This window comes from Rhipicephalus microplus, chromosome 1, assembly GCF_043290135.1.
Source record: "Rhipicephalus microplus isolate Deutch F79 chromosome 1, USDA_Rmic, whole genome shotgun sequence".
NCBI lineage: Eukaryota > Metazoa > Arthropoda > Arachnida > Ixodida > Ixodidae > Rhipicephalus > Rhipicephalus microplus.
Window position 1 is genome coordinate 104,291,633 of NC_134700.1, and position 21,535 is coordinate 104,313,167.

Below are 21,535 nucleotides of genomic sequence, written 5' to 3' on the forward strand. Positions count from 1 at the left end.
CAAAACCGTCGGCCCATGTTACCAGACTGCCTGGATGTGCCCGCTGTTCCTTAAACTAAACGAACGAAATTTAGCGCTCAACCACATCCCAAAGAATAAAGTTTTATGAAAGTAATCTACTCACTTTTTGTGACAATTAAAGCTAGATATACTGAAAACAAGCGTTTCATTATTTTTTATTTCTATATTTTTCCCTCTCCTCACCTAGTCGCGCTTCAATCGTCATGCTGTTATTGATGTTTGTCGCACTACGTTTCAGACCACTGTTCGTTGCGAGTTTTGCGACCTATTTGGATTGACCTTAAAAAGGAAATCTCACGAATGGCGGCGAGCATCTAATTTTAACGCAAAGGTCAGTAGATTCACATCGGGTATTTGAAGTAGAAACGCACCGCTGCTGACTTTTTTCACCCTCTATGGCGGTTGACGGCACCTGACAAGGCCTCCGCCCGTTATATGCACATCCGATAGCTATTATCACGTCTTAGCTGTCAGAATAGCCTCAACCAATCCCGTGTGAGCCACTCTCGTTCTTTTTTGTTTCATCCCTCCCCTGTTCTATCAAGATAGAGCGCTTGCAAAATATCCCCACCGAAAAGACTGTTGGACCCTTATCGGGGACTTTGGACGCTGATAAATGTCGTGCTCCTTAGCATCTTTGCTTCCAAGCTGTGTTTGATCATTTTCGCTCTTATCAGGAGCGATTTACCTCGATTATTGCTTCGGATGGTGGTGCGTCAGAGTGGCCAGATTACCTGGTATAGATCTAGAAGCATTTGCTTCAGCAGTCGGTGAACGCTTAGAGGGTGTTGCCAGGGCCACGACGCTTTTAGCGGCGAGACCGAGACTATTTCCGTGAACGGTAAGCCTCTGCTGCTTTCTTCATGCGATCCTCTTCGATGGTTGCGTTTTGTAGCTGACATCGATATTGTATAGAAATAAATGCTTGACCTTGCAGCTGCCTCATGTACTTCCGAATTTTCACGTTTAATTCTGTTCTAATGTATCTTTTCTGCACATAAGCCAATTGATTGATTTATATGTGGGGTTTAACGTCCCAAAACCACCATATGATATTGAGAGACGCCGTAGTGGAGGGCTCCGAAAATTTCGACCACCTGAAGTTCTTAAACGTGCACCCAAATCTGAGCACACGGGCCTACACACATAGGCGAAGAATACTATTTACCAGTTACTTTATTTTCTCGATATTGTCGTGGTGCCGCTTTACATCTCCGGTAGTCAAACCATGTAGTGTATAGGGATCGATGTTCGTAATAATTAAATATAGATGTAAGGAAAGGAAGTGGACGAAGAGACAGCTTGTCGCCAGAGTTGGCATCAGATCTTGGTTGAATTCTAAACCACACAGTCTGAAACAGTGGTTGGGCTACGAACAGGAACTGTTGAAGATGTTCACTGTTGCTCTTCTTAGCTTAATTATTTGCAGGTTTCTTTTGGTAACTTCTTTAGTTGTCTGGAGCCATTTATATTGCTTATTACCAATAAAGTGAGCGCGGCGAAGAACACCGCCAGAGCTGAATTGGTTGATCATCGTATGCGTTATTGGAATGCTGCAGATTCGGCCCTACGACGGTAAATATTCTTTTGGAGTAATGCATTTTTTTTCATTTATATCACAGCTATTACAAATAAGATCCCATGCTTTCTCCTCGGCTTGACTGTCTTTTAGCTATTAGTATTGATATGCATAAAGAAAACGGACGAGCCATTCTTGCGTTTATTCATGGAAAACGAACAGCGACAAAGCAATGCCAACGGAGCGATGCGGCCAAATATTTCACCCGATAATTTGCCAGTGCAAATGTAAAGTGGCATTTCGGTCCATAATTTGGATGCTATTGTCATTCTTAGCACTGTATGCTTCAAGTTTTGGTGAAAAAAGGACCTAGTGAAAAAATGTCGAAACCATCTAACACCTAATCAATGGCTGGTAATCAGTTGCACTTGCAGTACTCGAAGTCTAGAGTCCGATGAAAATCCGTCTCGTCGTGATGATTCGTGGCGGAAATAACAAACGGTGAGCAATCGACGTTTTTGTTTCCCAAACGAGATTTTTGTTTGAACCATTGGTCGGCGCCTGTTGTTCTCGCCACTTATACTAATTATCTGATTTGAACGCCTTTCATTTTCGCAGGATAACGTTCACTATGGTTGAACAAAGTTTTGTCTTAAATCGATTACATAGAAGTAGTTACATTATAACTAGGAGTATATAAAACGATTTTGTATTTGACGCTAACGAAAATTGTATGCCTCTAAATGGTTACACAACACAGTAGATTCATGAACGCAGGTATTTCCACAAGAAAGACGAACGCTTCGTGTTCGTTTCCTTACGTTTATTTATTTGTTTATTTGAAATAGCCTCAAGGTATATGCAGTACGTTATAGGGGGGGGGGGGAGCAAGCACACAATTATATCAAACACGGAACAGAGTATGCAGAGCGAAGACAAAAATGCATCACAATCAACCAATTGAGTACAGTATATTGCACAATAAAGGTAAAAAGTAAGGAATAACACAGATTTAAAGACTGCCAATACAAAATATACCACTCAGTTTAGTAAATCAGGTGTGAACCTAATAACAAAAAAAGTACAAGGGCACAAGCTCAGAGCGCCAAACAAGAAGAGTAAAAAAAAGACAAAGTTATAGAATTTAACAATTGTAGATTATGTTAACAAGGGCATGTTTGAAAAGAGTATGATCGCGTATGTTCACTACAGATGATGGTAGACTATTCCAATGAATTCAGCTTTCGGAAACAAATGACAGTGTTGGAAATGGGAGATCGCCCGGTGGCTGCGTCGTTGCTACCGCATTCGCTATATCGCTATGGTTTCGCTTTGCCGTTGTTATCTCATGACAATGTCCTTGTGCAGACATTCGTGTTCATAGTGAAAGTTTGTTTCATCACTCAAGGGTGCGGGAAGCAGACTTCTCTAAACGCAACTCCTCAGGCTACATAAGCGCTTGCAAGTTTTGCAGGGAGCCGCTACGAAGACCCGAGTCACTGCAACTGCACTGTTTACTCATTTTTGACCGTAGCCTCGTGCACGCGATTCATCTTCATTCATAATTTCATAGGCCGCGGAAAGTATCAGATCACTTGAAAGATTAGGACCTTGGGTGCGTTGTCGCTTGTACGATCAGGGGACGGAACTGAGAAGTTTGCTATGTATGTATGTATGTATGTATGTATGTATGTATGTATGTATGTATGTATGTATGTATGTATGTATGTATGTATGTATGTATGTATGTATGTATGTATGTATGTATGTATGTATGTATGTATGTATGTATGTATGTATGTATGTATGTATGTATGTATGTATGTATGTATGTATGTATGTATGTATGTATGTATGTATGTATGTATGTATGTATGTATGTATGTATGTATGTATGTATGTATGTATGTATGTATGTATGTATGTATGTATGTATGTATGTATGTATGTATGTATGTATGTATGTATGCATGCATGTATGTATGTATGTATGTATGTATGTATGTATGTATGTATGTATGTATGTATGTATGTATGTATGTATGTATGTATGTATGTATGTATGTATGTATGTATGTATGTATGTATGTATGTAGCTCCCGTAGCTATAGCCATTTTAGTAGCCTCCTTAATTTGGTATACACCAAAACTGGCACAGCATGATATGGATGTATAAGGGACATCGCTGAAATGGCATGACTCGAGGGACATGACTTGTCTGTCGAAAATCTTTTCTGCTCGACACGTTGGCACACATTCACATATCATGGTCAGTGGTATGCGGGTATTCATAACTACAAAAAACTTCATAAGAGTGCTGAACGACAAGACTAAAAGAGGCAAGGGACATCTCAATTCAACCCGTTGGCTCCACCAATGTGGGCACCGAGAGATGACGACTCTCGGTGGCGACACAAGCTCTCTGGATGGCCTGGAGTTGCAGCGTGACGTCTGGACTTCGCAGTCGGTCATCCCCGCAGACGGCGTCATGTGGAGTGGAGCCCACGTTAAATGGGTGCAGCCAAAGCCTATGGTCTAAGGAATAGATATTGTGCCCGCATTTAAACCAAGACTGTGGAAAATTGGAATTCGGCGAATTGAAGGTTCCGAAAAAAGCTAAGTACCGTGTCTGCAAAAGTGCCATTTTAGAAAATTTTCAAATTACGCTAGCAGCTAGGCCTGATATTGAGGTGTTGGAGTAGGCTGCGCCAAACTTATGAACACCAAACTGTAGCAAAAACAGACATTCGCAACCAAAATGATACATTGCGTGGGTTAGCAAAAGAATCAATAAAAGTAATTGATTAATACTTTACGGCATCCAAATATGGCAGCCCTGCTTGAAAACTGAACTCGTGCCTTCAAGCATAGCTGCGCGACGCTTCATTTGCGATACTATCACAGGGGGAGAACAAGGACTGGTTATGGCTGGTAATTTTAGTGTGACAGGCAAGCGTTCAAAAGTGCCACAACTAACTCTTGCAAGCAACGGCGAGGTGTAGATTGTAAGCAAACTCATTGCAGCAACAGTTTTCAAACATTGTATGCTTTGGTCGTACTTTTTTAACGTTAATTCTTGAACTTTAATTCTAATAAGTTGAATCTGAGGCAGTTGGTACATAATCATGTTAAAAAGATAGGAGGTACAAACACGGACATTAGTGAGAAGTCAAGAGAACGAAAAAAAAAAGCACCCTGGTGGAGAAGGTATACACAACGCTTATTCGCACATAACCAAGCAAGAGGCAATACTTATCACTTGTACACACGTGAGAGAAACTGTTCAGGTATTCCGTTTCTTCATTGTGAAAGTAGAGTAGTGCAAGTTATTCACTGTTGGGTGCAAGCGTGCGTTACGACTATTATCGAAATGCCACGCCTGAATCATCAGACGTGTTTCTCCGTTGCTGCGCTGGTGCAAAATGGCTAACAATCTCTAGTTAATGTGGTTACTATAACAACTCGTTGGTTCTGCACAAAAATGGCCACAGCTAAACGAAATCTTATACACCTTATGCAAAATCGCTGCCATTTGTCGACCATCGTGTGCATACTGCCACGTTAGAGGCTCAGCGGGGCGCAATACGCAAAGTCCGCACGTGTTTACGTATGCGTGTACGTAAGTCACATCGACATGTATTGGCTGATAATCGCAATGACGACGTATTAGTTCGCTCCTAGCTGCACACAGAGAGGAACTCATAATTCCGACAGAAAAAAAAGGTAAGCAGTAAACTTTGTCTCTCTCTTTTTTTGAAACTGACAAAATTTACAGCATGTGCTCTAGCTACCGCTACCAAAACACTTCTTTGCGCTTGCCTTTCTAAGCTAATAAGACTTGCAATAGCATTCAGTGGTTGTACTCGTGTAAATAGTTGCACGCCGCCCAAGCAAGGGAGTTCTGCAACGCCTTCGCTAGCAGCCACTGACCATGTGAAGGCGACTCGTACGCTTCACGCAGAAGCCAGATTCACACAACCAGCTTTATCTCTGCTAACTGCGCGTGCCTGCTTTTCAGTGAAAGTGCCGAGCACATCCAATGCTTTAAAAAACGGGCGCAGGCATACGCAAGTCATCCCACTAAACAGCAGATTGTCACATTCCAGAAAAGAGAACAAAACTACATGAAACAAAGATGCTTTAGCACCGCCGATCCTTTCTCACAATGAACCGATGATGAGTACTTTCTTGTAATTCATTAAGTGCTGTTACCGAAATATAATATAAATCACAGCATATAAACGGGGTTAATGATGATGAGTGGGGCGAAGCGTCTGTCAGCTTGTTCGTGCGTCCATTTGTTTTGCTTCCGTCCATTCGTGCGATCATCCGTCAGTTGGTCCGTCTGTCTCTCCGTCCACCCGTCCGTCAGTTCATCTAGTGAAGACTTTAAGTACCGCCGTCTCGCTTTTTTTCATCCTATATTCATCATATTCAAGCCCGTCCATCCAGCGCACATTCTAAGGACTAAACGAGAGGTGGCTACTACTACAAACACAGGACGTATACAACCCACGGCGTAAGATGAGATGTGGGTCGAAAAACGCAAGTTTTCTTCAAAATTATCGATTTTTTTATTTTCACCTGTTTTGCTAAGATTAGTACCTCTACTTTTCTGGAAAAAAATACATGTCGAGTCTTAACTAGAAATGCTTTAAACTGCGTCTAAAGAGCACAAGGTGACTGTTAAAAGGCCCAAAATGGCCAGTTTTCGAGCACTTTGCCGCCGATAACGTGCCACCACTCGCCATTGTCGATCGCATGAGGCGAAGAGTCGAGCCTCACTGTTCAAATAACGACAGTTTCCCTTGCTGATGCGGCACAAGAAATATTAAAGAGAAGCACGCTTTTGCGCGTATTTCCAGTGCCGCGACTGGCTTATCATGTGGTACAGACCGGAGACCGCCATTGGCCGCTGCACCCCTGTATGTGCTGTGAAGCGTACTTGCGGGGTCCATGTCTTGATGAGGGGCGCAGCTGAACAATGCTTTTTTCGTGTATGTTTGTTATGAATGAAAAAAGCCATTCCTCGCTCGCAGAAGCAATTGTGGCGATGCGCTCTGTAGAAATAGGATGCGAGCAGCTGGTCCGATTTGCGGCAGTTGGCTTGCAAAAGCCAATATGCATCAAAAGTTATTCACAGCCATTGGCCAGAAAGTTCGTGATGCAGCAGTGGATGACGTCAGCGCCAATCTTTCAAGGTCGAAGAAACTTAGCGGGGACAACATTGCCATTATTTACGACGATATGTCGTAAAAATGGCATCGGCACTGTTGTGTCTCTCGACACTGGACTTGTTTTAAATTTCGCAGTCCTGTCGAACTCCTTCCTAGCTTGCAGTCAGCACGAGGCTCAGCCAGATGGAGCGGAAAAAGTTTGGCAAGTGTTTCATTGCCTTGTCTGTGAGCGAAATGTCTGAGAAGTCGGCTCAAAAAAGTCGAGAGGGACAAACTCATGGTGTTCGCGTATTTTAGTTGCAGTGACCACCACAAGAAGGATTGTTCTTTTTGGTGTGCAAATGTTATCGCATTGAATGACATCTTTCATAAATAAAAACTCAATTTTAACTTTAAAACTAATTTTTCTCAAAACACAAATTTTGACATTTTTTTCGACGTGCACCTCCTTTTTCGGGCACTTCTAGTGCTCGGATCTGCACAAAATTTTGCCCAATTTCTCTCCAAAGTATGGGCGGGTGAAATATAGACTTTTTTACGTTTATTGTTTTTCACGCTTACTACATATTCATTATGTGCTTCCTATTCAGTTATTTGCATTCCACGCTTTATTTGAAACATTATGAACTAAGAATGGTACAAAATTACGGAAGTTTAGGGATGAAAATAAGGGGGAGGGGCAAAAGGGTTAAGGTTTTTCCTTTGTCATGTCACCGAGCTGAAAGTATGCAACTTGCAAAAAAAAAACTAATATTATATTTGAAATCAGCATACTAAGTTCTATAAATACCTCAGGTTTCATTGCTCTAGAGTTAATATTAAAAAATAAGGGTCTTCGAGTACAATCTACGCGTGAAGAGCTTCGCCCTTGGAAACAAAACAGCACATTCACCGAAAAGCTGGCAGGCGCAGTCAGCCGCGATAAAGCTCGTTGCGTGAAGGCGGCTTCTGCGTGAAGCGGTTGCTAGCGAAGCCGTTCACAAAGCTGCCTTACTTCGGCATGCAGCAATTTGTGGGAACATGGGTAAAAATTCTAAATGCTAGTCTACGTCTTACATGCTTAAAAAGGAGCAGCAGCCCGAGTACATGCTTGAAACTTCATCAGCTTGAAAAAAATCTCAAGGGGCACAGTTTACGGCTTACCTTTTTTCTGTCAGCATTCAAAGTTGCTCTATGTGTGCAGCAAAGGACAAACTAATACGTCGGTATCAATTATCAGTCATTAGACGTTTTACGTACAAGTCTACGTAAGCGCATACGGAGTGTGCGTACTGCGCCATGCGGAGCCTCTCGCATGGCGGTATGCACACGACGATTGACAGATGGCAGCGATTTCGCATAATGTCTGTACAGCCTGAATGTACTGCAGTCAGTAACTTTGCTGGCATGCTTTACTAAAAAAAAAATGTCAGTCCGCTGCTTTCTATTACACGTTCATTTTTTCTCCACACGGCGCGCACATCTTGCTCAGCTTATACGCAGCCGTGAAAACACTAACGCTGTATCTCCCTCCTACTTTTTTGTGGTCTTTGAGTTAAGGAATAGCTACGACACATTAGTTAGCATTGCTTTCTTCTACGATGCTCAGGCTTAGCAAAATGGCGTATTTTTTTTAACTGGAAGCGACGGTAGCGCCCTGCCGAAGTGGTCTAGTGGCTAAGGTACTCGGCTGTTGAGCCGCAGGTCGCGAGATCAAATTCCGGCAGTGGCGGGAGCATTTTCGATGGAGGCGAAAATGCTGTAGGTTCGCGTGCTCGGATTTAGGTGCACGTTGAAGAACCGTAGGTGCTCGAAATTTCCGGAGCCCCCCACTACGGCGTCTCTCATAATAAATAGTGGTTTTGGGATGCTGAACTACAACACCAATCAATCAATCAATCAATCAATCAATCAATCAACCAACCAACCAACCAACCAACCAACCAACCAATCAATCAATCAATCAATCAATCAATCAATCAATCAATCAATCAATCAATCAATCAATCAATCAATCAATCAATCGAGCAGTCAAATCAATCGCCTTCAATTAGTAAAGGGCCCCTAAACCACCCAGAAGTTGAAATTTGGTTGTGGCGTTGCAGTTGTGCACCAGCCTTGGACTCGTTTGCTGGATTATGTGCGGAACGGCTGTGTCTTCCATGATCTCCATGCCAGCGTAGCTCTCACTGTTTTCAATGACTCTCCTAGCAACGAAGAGATGGGAGGTGACAAAAAGCGCGTGTCACGCACACACACACACACACTGACGTGTGTGTGTGACACGCCCACGTGATAGCTTACCTGTGCATCCACTCTAGTGTTCTAGTGTTACGCTCTTTTTTACGTGCCATCGCATGAGCCTACTGTGGTACTGTTGCGATGGATGTTTCATGCTTACTTGCGTGCATCTGCTGGGTTATGTTCTCGCACGAAAAACGGGTGGATTATCAAGTTTATCTTGTGCTTTGCAGGCCTAATCGACTGCACGCGTTACACCATGGAGTTGGTTAGAGAGTTCGGGGATCCACACGTTCTAACTCTCGCCGAAGATCACATCGTTCTCAAACTAGAACTTCCCTGGCCCCGGGATGTTGAGTTTCCACAAGGAATCTCGCTCGCCGACGACGATGGCCTCCTCCTTGTCGGGAACCGAGAATCTTTTGTTTCGGCGAGGCAGAGCACATTGACACGAGTGGCGAGGATCTGTAAAGCCCTGTTCTGTGGTTGTGCGTCTTTCGATTCCTGGGATCGCTACGCAAGCGCTGCCACGAATCTGCTGCGGGACGCTGAGGAGATATGCATCGTGCACAACAGGGACAAGGTGCACAAGCTGGTTCGAATGTTCCCTAACGTCAAGGTTCTGGCTCTGCTACACGATCTCTGCGAACACTATGTGGAGTTGGACGAGCCGTGCAGAGACCTGGTCGCGCCGCTAGTGGAAGGAAGCCAACTGAGGAAGCTAGTGTGCAGTGCGAGCAACCTATACGATGGCTACCTGGTTATGAGTCACGAAACGACGCTGGCGCTCTTGCGCACTTGCCCAGACGTGAGTACCGTCTACCGTGCACAGCTTAACATTGCTATTGAAGTGTGAAATGTATTGCATGTATAGGTAATTAGACGCACGGTGTCCGTCGTGTCGAACACATCAGTATAGTATATATTGTTTTGCATTTCGTACCCGCCTTTAGTCCTGTTCACTATGTTACTGAATTTATAATCGCCTGTTATCATAAAACACTAATGCCGATTTTGCGTTGTACTTGTTTGTGCCTTTACGTTGCATGCATTGCATAAATTGCTATCAATCATCACTGAACAATTTATTCAGAAAAATCAATATAACCTACCCACATTAAACAGTAACTGTTTCACTGTCCTATATACCTAATATGAGGATTTCGTCCACTACTGGTCAGCGATGACCAGCTGAAGTGTCTTTCATAGCTCTCAATACAAGGTAAAAAAGCGTTAAATTGAAAGTTGTACCATCATTTTTTGCCTTCTTTTTCTCCTATTACCAACATTCCGTCTACTATTGACATGACCCCTGTAGTGTAGGAATTCATATGCAGTGCTCATTGCTTCCTTATAAAATTAGATAGCCAGCTCTACAAGTACAACTGACGTTGTACCGACATCGCGCATGTATAGGGTGTTTTTCAAAGCAGTTTCCAAACTTATCATGGTTCTGTGGGGGAATATCTGGTTACCACGTGGAATATTTCGGTAAGATTTCTGCTGGGGCTTTCATTTTGATTCTTTGCATTGGTCGGGTGAACGCTGCCAATGCCGGTTTTTCTTGAAGGGGTACTGTTACAAGAATTTGGACCTCGTGTTTTCCTGTTGCATTGCATTGCTGGGTACGTGTTAGTCCTAACATGACACTTAATCTGCTGCAGTACGCGACAAAGAAATATTTACAAGCCCATCAATATCGACCAGTTTGTGTTTTGGTTTAAGAGAGAGCTCCGAAAACGAAAAGCCGTCTGGTGCAACTATCGCCACCAGCGCGTGCAGCTCTCAACCACGTCAACACAGAAATGTGACACACTTCCGCATAGTCTGCATCAACAATTACCTTTGAATAGGAAACGGGTCTGCAGTGTGTCGCCAAACACAAAACTTTCTAAGCGTGCGCCACAGCCATGCATGCGCGACCAGTCTCCGACAAGTATAGGCTGCGGGAAAAAAAGAAGTAAGAGATAAAAAGCGGCTATGACTTGAGCGTAACTTGTTTTATCAAATGCGGCGGGGTGACGGGAGCGAAGGGGGTCCCCAAAGGGTGCCTTCTGAGGGTGTCAATGTTACGATGAGTTCGAGCGCTCACGCAAACTTCAAAATTCTTTTAAAATAACTTCCAAGATATACTCACTGTTCATATTTTACGGATGCTGTTGTTACAGGGAGAAGAAGTTTACTCGTTAGACACACGGAATAAACTCGGTGGTGGACAAGATGGTGGGTGACCAGTGCACAGGGTTTGTCAACGTCGTTTTCTTTCCTGTCCTCTTTGTTGTCCTCGTTCACCCGTTACACAATTTCTCGGCAGCTGGAGCACCAACCCGATGCTAATCTGGAAGCACCCGAGTTATATGGCTTGAGCCGCCTAACATGCTGTACGAGGGTGAATGACAGCGAGGTTCGTAGGGGTGATTTCGTAGGTGGCATCGGTAACTTGGCGTTAGATGCGGTAAGGGTCTGAATAGTCTAAGAGTAACTTCTCTGAAAATCCGATGCAGAGCGACGGGGATCAAATCAGATTACCGAGTGCGAAGTAAACGTCATAATGACAGGCATTAAATAGCTCTTCTGATTGTCCAGGAAGCCTACTAGTCGTCATCGTGCAACCTGGCGCACGTCTCGGGCCATTGTTTTGCTTCCGAGCGTACTCAGATGTGTCATTTAGCCCGGACGACAGGGGCGTCTGAAAACTAGCGCAGGGTCACAGCCGCACAACAACAAGAGAAAATATGTAAAGAATCCAGTGGTTTTGCGTGGAGAGGAATTGTAGGCGAATGTAACAAACGGTAACGTAGTGTCCCAGTCGCTCTGGTTGGGGGAGTCACACGTGAAGAGCATGTCCGTAAAGGGGCTATTAAGGTGCTCTGTTAGACAATTCGTTTGAGGATGGTAAGCAGTTGAAAGCGGAAGAGGTCATGAACCACTTTGAAAAAGAAGTACCTTTCTCGGTCGGTAACGAGCTGCCGAGGGACGCCGTGATGTAGGATGACGTTCTTTAGGAGGAAATCGACAACATCAGTTGCACAGCTGGTTAGAAGGACCCGCGAGATCATGTATCGTGTAACATATTCGGTTTCTATTGCAATCCACCCATTCTCCGCAGTTGATGTCGAAAAAAGGACTAAGCAGGTCAACGCCAACACGTTAGAATAGGTCTGTTAGAATGCCGAGCGGCTGAAGGTGTTCGGAAGAGGGTTAGTTGGTTTTTTCTGTCGTTGACAAAGGTGGCAGGCTGCATCATTACTGCACACGTCGTGGTACATGCCAGGACAGAAGAAGCACCGGCGAACTCTGTCGTATCCATAACACGGCGAGGTGATCGGCTATCGGTACACCATGAAGATGAGCGAGAACAGTCTGACCCAATTAAAGGGCCATCAGAACGAATATTGCAACGGTACAATACGCTATCACAGAATTCAAACACTCGAATGAAAAGGTCGAGTGTCACCGATGCAAGCCTTCGGATAATGCCGTGCAAGAAGGTGTCCTGCCATTGTTTGAGCCCAATGCCGGGAAAAGCGGATAGAGAGAGAGAATGTTGGCAGGTATGGTGGTTGTAGGTGAGTCAACGTTGGGTGGGTAGAGCGGATATCGGAACAAGCAGTCGGCATTTTGACGCAAGCAGCGAATTTCGTACAGGATGGGATAGTCGAATAGACTTTTAGTGGAGTATGGAGCGTGACGTCACCGGCGCACGTGCAAGGCAGGGATTGACAAAACACACTGATGGCTGAGTTGGGTACAGTCACGTGGTACGTGGGGCAATTTTCTGAAAACTCAAATTTTATTTCATAGTTTTGGCTGACTGTTTACCTTGAAGAAGTGAACATGCGTGGCAACCTGTGCGAGCAACAGCGGCATATTCTTCGAAATTCTACAGTGTTGACCTTCGCGTGTAGTATGCGTTGAACGGCTTCGAATATGTTGGTTCACCTTTGAAGACGATGAAACTGACAATATTGTGCATAGTATGTGCATTGTGAATAACAATGCGTCCTAATGGTGAAAACTCTGGCATTCCTTGTGGGCCGGTGGCAGTAAGCGGTTGTCGGCAGAACTTCACGATTCCTCATTTGAATGAAGGTGAAAATGCATTTGACATGATCATCTGTGCGTCGGTACATATCAGCGTTTGAGAAGAGAGCAAACAAGTTCATAATCCTCGGGTACAAAAATATGACTACTCATGAGCCCTAAGCATGTTGTAGTGTTGCCAAATCTGCTTATACGATTCACCATGGTGAATAAGCAAACCTAGTAAAGGTGTAACTCGTATTATCGGAGACCTGGTACGCTCTAATAGAAACAGCGTATATTTTTGTTTCTCGTATACTTCGCACCTTTACGGCTCGATCTTCATGAAGTGACATTACGCATTACAACATTAAAACTTGTATATCAAATTTAAAGGAGCAATTTATGTATACAAACACGCTTTATGCATGAAATTCACCAAGGGAACTAGGCCAGATAACATATACAGTCGAGCCCGAGTATATCGAACCCGTTTATATCAAATTATCTCATATATCGAACAATTCCTAAACCCGGTAAGTTTACATTGAAAATATATAGCAAAAGTTACTGTTTTATCGAACGAAAATAGCAAGGACAACTGATATATCAAACTCCATGTGCCTCAAAAGTGCCCCAGCAAGTTGGCTTTCTCTCGTGGTGACGGGGAAAACTGCCGGCGCCACCCCAGAAAAAGTTGGTTACACCCGGCGTTGCACGGGCGAACACCCCTCGTCAAGAAATGATCCTGGCCCGCTTGCAGCGCTTACAGCCAATCAGAGGCTGTCGTGCTTTCTCCGAGGCGCGGAGGCGGTAGAAGTGAGCGCCATTTTTTTTTCTTATGCTTGTGTGCCTGCTGCTGCCGATTCAGCGACGTCTGCGGTGTTGCCTGTTGGTGCTCTGTGAACTGCATTGCCGCGCTGTCATCATGGCTTGCGCAAAGAGGCAAAATTTGCCGTTCGCCACGAAACTCGAAACCATCAATCGGGTTGAGCGCGGTGAAAAGAAGTCCGACGTCGCCGCCACGTACACAATTCTAAGGAGCACCTTGACTACTATCCTGAAGAACAAGGCAGACAGACATCAGGGCCAAGTCGGACAGAAGGCCAGGTGCTCGTGGCGCCTGACGTGTGTGCGCTGCTGTGTACGAAGATGTTGAAGCGGCCGTTTACAAGTGGTTTGTGGACGTTCGGTCGTGAAACATTCCGATGTCCGGTCCTATGATCGAGCAGAAAGCCAAGGACCTTGCTTTTCTGCTTGGCAGGAATGATTTCCAAGGCGGTTCAATTCAGCGGCTCAAAGAACGGCACGACATCGTTGGCAAAACTGTTACAGGTGGAAGCAGAGTGGCGGACCTGGACAGCGTAGAAAAACGGCTCGAGTAAAACTGGCGAGATATTACAGCAAGATATAGAGAACAAGATATCTTCAATGCGGATGAAACCGCAAGTGTCTTGTTTGGCAAATGTTGCCAAACAAGACACTTGCGTGTCGTGGTGACAAGACAAGCGGCGGCAAGGCAAACAAAGCTCGTGTGTCCGTGCTGTTGGCAGCTAATTCAGATGGATCGAAAGAGCTTCGACCTCTGGTTATGGCGAAAAGCACGGCACCGTGGTGTTTTTGAAATGCGCTGTCGCTTCCAGTTACCTACCGAGCAAACTCAAAAGCGTGGAAGACCGGGAAGCTTTTCAGCAGATGGCTATCGTCGTGGAATGGTAATTTGGTAGGCGAAAATCACAAGGTGTGCCTGCTCGTGGACAATTCTTCATCGCACCACTGCAGTACGACCTTCAGCAACATCGAGCTGCGTCTTTTGCCCCCTAACACTATGTCTGTGCTGCAACCACTGGATCAAGGCGTTATACACGTCATGAAAGCCGGCTATGGGAAGCACCTGGTGGAGAGGCTGCTGCAGAACCTTCGTGTCGGCAGGGAGTTTAAGATCGACTTGCTCGGAGCTATTTCGATGTTGAGTAGATCGTTGGCAGATGTCAAGAAGGAGACGATCTAGAACTGCTTTGGGCATGCCGGCTTCCGCATGCCTGGTGATGACACCCCCAATTCTAACAGCACTGAAGACACTGCAGGTGTTTCCGCCGAAGTTTGGAACGAGCTGTCAGAGTTCCCGGGTGCTATCGACGGATCGACATTCGATGAGTTCGTCAGTGCGGACGATGATGTCCCCATCATGGGCCAATTACAGGATGAGGATTACATTGCAGACGTCGTGCCGACCACGAGCCAAAGCGCAATCAATATGGAAATCGACGACGGCCCATTGCCTACATCCTCCGAAGTGATTAGTGCACTTGCGTTGGTCCGGCGCTATTGCTTGAATGTGGAAGGTTGCGGCCTCAGCTGCTCCGACTCGTAGGACAACGTGGTGGCGTGCGTTCTGTCGCAGGCAGTGAAGTCGTTGACAAAAAAAAAAAAAAAAAAATCCTGGACTATTTTGTTCCACAGTAAGGCACCCAACTAAGCCACCATATTAATAAAGTACTTTTCTTCTAGTTTGTTATGTGCCTATGTGTCAAAACATATACCGGGCCTATATCGAATTATGCCATATATCGAACTAATAAACGTTTTTTGGCGAGCTCGATATACCCGGGTTCGACTGTATACATTAAATTATAGAATTTCAGATTGCATGAATTTTCAGTGGGTTATAGTAAACATCGTGGCCAAAGTTCACTTTACATTTCACGGGATATGTTAACCTCAGCCTAACGCACGGCAAAAACTGTTTTCCTAGATACGCGCAAAGTCGCCGAAGTACTTCGCATTTCTTAGCGTTCTTCGGCGACTTTGCGCGTATCTATCTATCTATCTATCTATCTATCTATCTATCTATCTATCTATCTATCTATCTATCTATCTATCTATCTATCTATCTATCTATCTATCTATCTATCTATCTATCTATCTATCTATCTCTATCTATCTATCTATCTATCTATCTATCTATCTATCTATCTATCTATCTATCTATCTATCTATCTATCTATCCATCCATCCATCCATCCATCCATCCATCCATCCGCCCGCCTACGACTTTTAGCTCTCCTGGCCGTTTCAATAATGGTGTCAATACCAAACTTGGTATGCTATATCATGACTGCATGAAGAACATACTTGACTTGTGATAACATGACTGTATGAAGAACATATTTGACTAGTCATAACAAGGCTGTATGAAGAACATATTTGACTAGTCATAACATGACCGTATGAAGAACATGTTTGACTAGTCATAACATTAAAATCATGACATGGATGTGATGAATGTCATGATTTACATTTCGTGGTCCTGTAGCTCTTGCCGTGGTTTTGTTCATATGGCATTTTCAAAAACTGGTATGGTATGACATGATTGCATGGTGAACACAAGCGACAGACCCTAACATGAAAATCATGACATGTGTGTTATGTAACAACATGACTACATGCCAAGCTCATGAAGCGCTCGCGGCCGTTTCGCTAGCGTCACATATACGAAATTTCGTACTACAGGGCGTGAATAGACGACGAAGGTATGTGACTGGTGCAAACATAATTATGAGATGCGTGTCATGTATCAACACGACTACCTGCCACGCATATGATGCACTGAAGGCCGTGTCGCTAGCTTCATTTATACCTAATTTGATATTACGGGACGTGAATGGATGACGAAGGAATGATACTGGGGCAAACATGAAAATCGGGAGATTCGTGTCATGTAACAACATGACTACATGTCGCACTCATGATGCGCTCGCGGCTGTTTTGCTAGCTTTACATGTGCTAAATTTGGTATTACGTGACGTCAATAGATGACGAAGGTATGTGACTGGTGCAAAAATGATAATCATGAGATGCGTATCATGTGAGAACATGACTACATGCCAGAGTCAAGGTGCCAATACATTTCGATGTGACGCGGTGCGCATGCTCACCGGCGTTCATTAAATCGGGTTCCTCCGGCGTTGCCACGCGCTTAGCGTTTGCCTAGATACGACTAAGTTCAGTCACACTTGAACAGACCTAGGAATGGCGGCTTTAGCTCAATATAATAATAATAATAACAACAATAAAAAATAATAATAATATGTAATGTGTTATATGTAACGTTCCAAAACCACCATATGATTATGAGAGACGCCCTAGTGGAGAGCTTCGGAAATTTCGACCACCTGGGGTTCTTTAGCGTGCACCCAAATGTGAGCGCATGGGTCTACAGCATTTTTGCCTCCATCGAGACTGCAGCCGCGGCAGCCGGCATTCGATCCCATGACCTGCGAATACGCAGTCGAGCGCCATCGCCACTAGATGAGACGCTTTTTCTATCACGCCTCTTCATCTGAATATGCTTTGTCGGTTAACCATATAGATGTCACAATGGTTTGTTTATTAAATTCACCATGGGGCTGAGTCGACGCGACTAAGATGTACCAAACGTCAACGAGAGTACCTTGATGTTGAAAGGTGCTATAGCTGCTAAACACTAGCAGATACATTCGGCAAACCCTCCTTTATCAACGTACAGTCAACATTCAACTACCTCTGTAAAGGCACGTTTTACTTTCATGCTATAGCGATTCCTATGGTGGAGGGATGAACCAAGTTTCTTTTCTTAATGAGTGAGTGCTGTTTTATTTTTTCATAATAAGTATTACTATTTTTGCGTATATCGAGGATTGTGTATTTTCATTAGCCTTGCTTGCTTAAATTCAAACAGTGTTTCTGGTGCATGTAATTATTAACTTTTTTTTATTAGAATATCACACTTATTATCTACTTCTCAATATTTTCTTTTAAAAAAGAACAATTTTTGTTGGTAAGGGCGTAGTACATCGTTTACAGTTATCGTACTTGTATAAACATTTCCTAAAGGGACCCCAGGCACCTGCATGAGAACGCCAATACAAACGGCATAAACAATGTTTTCCTCTGAAATAAAAAAAAAGTTTGGGGAATATAATGTGAAACTATTCCTCGTTACTTCCCTTCGAAATGATCATTAGCTATGTGTAATTTTTCTGAACATTCCGAGTCATGCACAGAGCACCAGCTCGAGCACTTATGCACGACCACGTAAATGACAGGAGAATCAACTATTATCACTCCAGCATATTGTTTGTGTGCCATAAAACCGCCTGCTTGTCACATGCCGTCACAAATACGTAAAATGTCGTGGGGGTTTTTACAGCACATGCACATTAAACAGCACATTTACGTGCGGAACAATGCCTTATCCTTTTTGGAATAGCGCGGAGAGCATCTCCTAAATGTTCGTCAAGTAGGCTAGCTGCCGATCACATTCGCAGCGGCTGCTTATAGCAGCTGGCGAGATGCATTGATATGAGCATAATAAAATAACTTCACTTGCAGCATAACTATGATTAAGAGTTTGTGCTCTTGTACATATTTGTGAGCTCATCATTCTTGAGAAAGAGAGACGGAGAACGAGAGACGGAGAAAGAGAGAAATAAGCAGTGCTGTGCGTGTGTGCTTCCTTGCTGTCCAATTTCTATTTTGAGCTGTAAGCGACAAGTCAAGTTGAATGAAAATGAACTTGTCCGACTCATAATTAAGCCTATATAGCGCTAAAAACCTTGATTTTTCACCTTCTCTCTGGTCCAGCGGGCCAAGTTGCGGGCTGCGTTAAAAGCTGAGTTCTCCACGTACTGTGCTCGAGTCCACTGCTTTATTCGTCGCTCCTTTGCAAGATGCCACCATCGCTGCAAATCACCATGCGCAAGGTGTATCAGGTTGATCGGAGACTGCGCAATAACTGAAAGATTTAAAAATATTCGTCACAATCATCGTCTCACAGCAGCTCCGACAGAGTAGCGATGATGCTCTTCATTATAAAATAAAGAAAATTATTTTTATGAAGCAGCAAATGCCTGAACCGGTTAAGAAGTTTGCTTGTTCGCATCTATAACTGCATAAGCCACTCACAGCATAATAAATGAATGAACAAATGATGTATTAATATAGGGCTCCTCTTCAGTGCTAGCCTGCTCTGCAATGCAACAGCACAAGACGCGAAAGCGTTGCATAGGTGGTCCGCACCGCAAATCGCCTAAAAGGAAAATTGTCATGGAAGAAATGTTGAAATAATTTCGCTATAATAGAAAATTTAAAACATTTTCATTTCCTGGTAACAATAATTGAGTGATAACGGTGGTGAAGAAGAACTTCGCCTTAGTGGCTGGTTTTCGCAGCGTGCAGCCGACAGTGCCCCCCCCCCCCCCCCGGGATCGATTTACGGGATACAATGAACAAACCAAGGCGTTCTACTTGACCCGCCGATGCTATCCTCTGCCTCATGACAATTCATGCAAAGCCCAAGCAGTTACCTGGGGACAGATGCAAACGAGCACTCACCCCAGTCTACTGATATGTCACCGAATATGCCCCGAGATACGTAGCACCAGCATATGTAAGGTCTGCCAGACAGACACAGCTACGCTAACACACATGTTCTGAGAATGTGAGGCTAAAGCGGAGCTTATTATTCCCGATGTTTTTTCGGCGAGGTGGAAAGTTGCGCTGCGGAGCTCCAAGCTCGCCGACCAACTCTGGGCAGTCCAGTGGGCTTGTGAAGCGCTTCAGAAGCAAGGCCTGACGTCCCGACAAGAGAAACCTGAGGCTAGGCCACTAATTTGCCGGACAATAAATAAAGTTTTTCGATTACCAACCCTCCCTAACTTTTCTCGGTAGAGGGCTCGCGCCTTTTTGCTTCCCCCCTCCCCCTTCCTTGCTAATACGCCAATGCGGGTTGAATAGGCGGTTCCTAAAACGTTAGACGAAGCCATCCTTGCGGGGCTGTAGGAATGCATTAATTCGTGGAGAAGCTTTAAGAGCACTTACGTCCACGATGGTAACCGTGGCATAAGATAATAGAGAAATGTGAAATATGGGTAGCGCAGCTGCTGCCGCACCCCACTTGTACATATTTCTCCATCAAAGCATGAATAAATACTTGGTTGGACGTGTATTTTTCCGCCTTACAAAATCTTCGGCACATGTTATTTCCTTGCCGTACTTTATTGATTACGGCTTGTCAGTTTAGTTCAGAAATATTTAGTCGAACGTCACAGAAACTTTATACTGTTTAGGGATATCTTTACACGATTTTGCGTTAAGAAACATCATTAAAGGCGAGGCAGGGAAGCCCCGTTGTGATGTTCACCCCTTACATTGCTGTATGTCGGCATGAAATTACATGGCGTGCATGCAGGTCCAATGCGGAAGTTGTCAGATTGTATGATGTGTATACAGGTTATCATGGATTATCACTGTCTTTGATATATCCTAGGATAGAGGGAGGAAAAATATGTCGTGATGGAAATATGTGCGACACTCGATACATAAAAAAGGTACCTTAAGCGTGCACACTCAGTATCAACAGATATAGCTAGACACTTCCTTAGTGTACATGTATGGTGATAATACAATAGTGGAAAACTTTAGTTCATCGTATGTTGAACATCTTGACGGCGCAGGATGACCCGGTTCCCGAAGCAGGGTCATTCTCACCAATTTTCACTCTTAGTATGACTAGCTAGAACAATGAAGGAAATAGGGAACATAAAAAAACATATAAGGGTTATCTGTGATTGACAGACTCTCAGAACCACGTACGTAGCTGCATTATACAAACAAATAACAACGTAGCATCGCTATCAGAAACGAGATCTAGATAGCCTGACTGAAAATAAGAATATATATGCACTGTCTACCAGGTCATTCCCGCAATTCAGGAGGCATACAAATTGTTTGGCATTAAATTAAGATAAACGGCAAGGTAAAGAAACTATCGTTAGAGATAAGCTTTGCTGTACCTCTACAATTGGGGTCTGGCTTAACAGTAGTACCAATAAGCCGCTATGACGGTCTAGTGGCTGTGACCCTGAATACGGAAGCCCTGCACTAAATAGTACCGCGTAATTATGTTGTGGATTGGAGACTCTAATAATGCATAGTTATTAGCAGCATTACCAACAAGACTAGCATATTGATAAACTAATATTCTGAGCATGGAAAAGGTGGACACAACAATGCACAGAATAAGCTCAAGAGACGCGGAATGGTGTTATAAGAGCGTTACAAGAGAGGTGGTGTTCTTCGTAGTGATGAAGTGCTCATGTTTTTTTCAGATGAGCCGCATCGACTCACCATGGGTTATGCAATGCTTCACGGGGCCACGCAGCTTACCTATCTCGTTGGAACGGTCGAAAGCAACGAATATCACCCATCTCCTACTCTCCTCTTGGAAGCGAGTGTCAACTGATTGGCTACCGGCTCCAGTGACAGCGGGTGACATGACACTTGCTGCAAAAACATTTCCCGCCGTCGAAACGCTTCAGGTAAGAACACATGATGGCGAATAAACAAGGTTCTGAAGTAACTCGAGGTCCCTGAAGACAGTTTTGTGACCCGTGTCTTCATACACGCATGATACACTGCTTGACAACTTCATTTGTGGGCGAGTTGGTGCGGTTTGGTTATCGGGATATTAGGAACACACATACACACACGCGCACAAAACGTGCAAACGCACAGACAGACAGACAGACAGACA

The 21,535-nt window shown here is 44.1% G+C and overlaps 1 protein-coding gene across 4 annotated transcripts in view; it reads left to right on the forward strand.

Annotated features, from left to right (window-relative positions):
* The first annotated feature begins 227 nt into the window (after positions 1 to 227).
* LOC119172021 (uncharacterized) overlaps positions 228 to 21,535 on the forward strand; it is a 37,266-nt gene continuing 15,958 nt past the window's right edge. Inside the window, exons 1-4 of one of the 4 annotated variants that reach the window (XM_075886638.1) lie at positions 372 to 862; positions 9,171 to 9,745; positions 11,106 to 11,160; positions 21,111 to 21,320. In XM_075886638.1, the coding sequence (XP_075742753.1) occupies positions 9,197 to 9,745; positions 11,106 to 11,160; positions 21,111 to 21,244 (738 nt within the window). In that variant the 5' untranslated portion in view covers positions 372 to 862; positions 9,171 to 9,196 and the 3' untranslated portion in view covers positions 21,245 to 21,320. The other 3 variants (XM_075886644.1, XM_075886632.1, XM_037422986.2) reach the window with 3 other exon arrangements.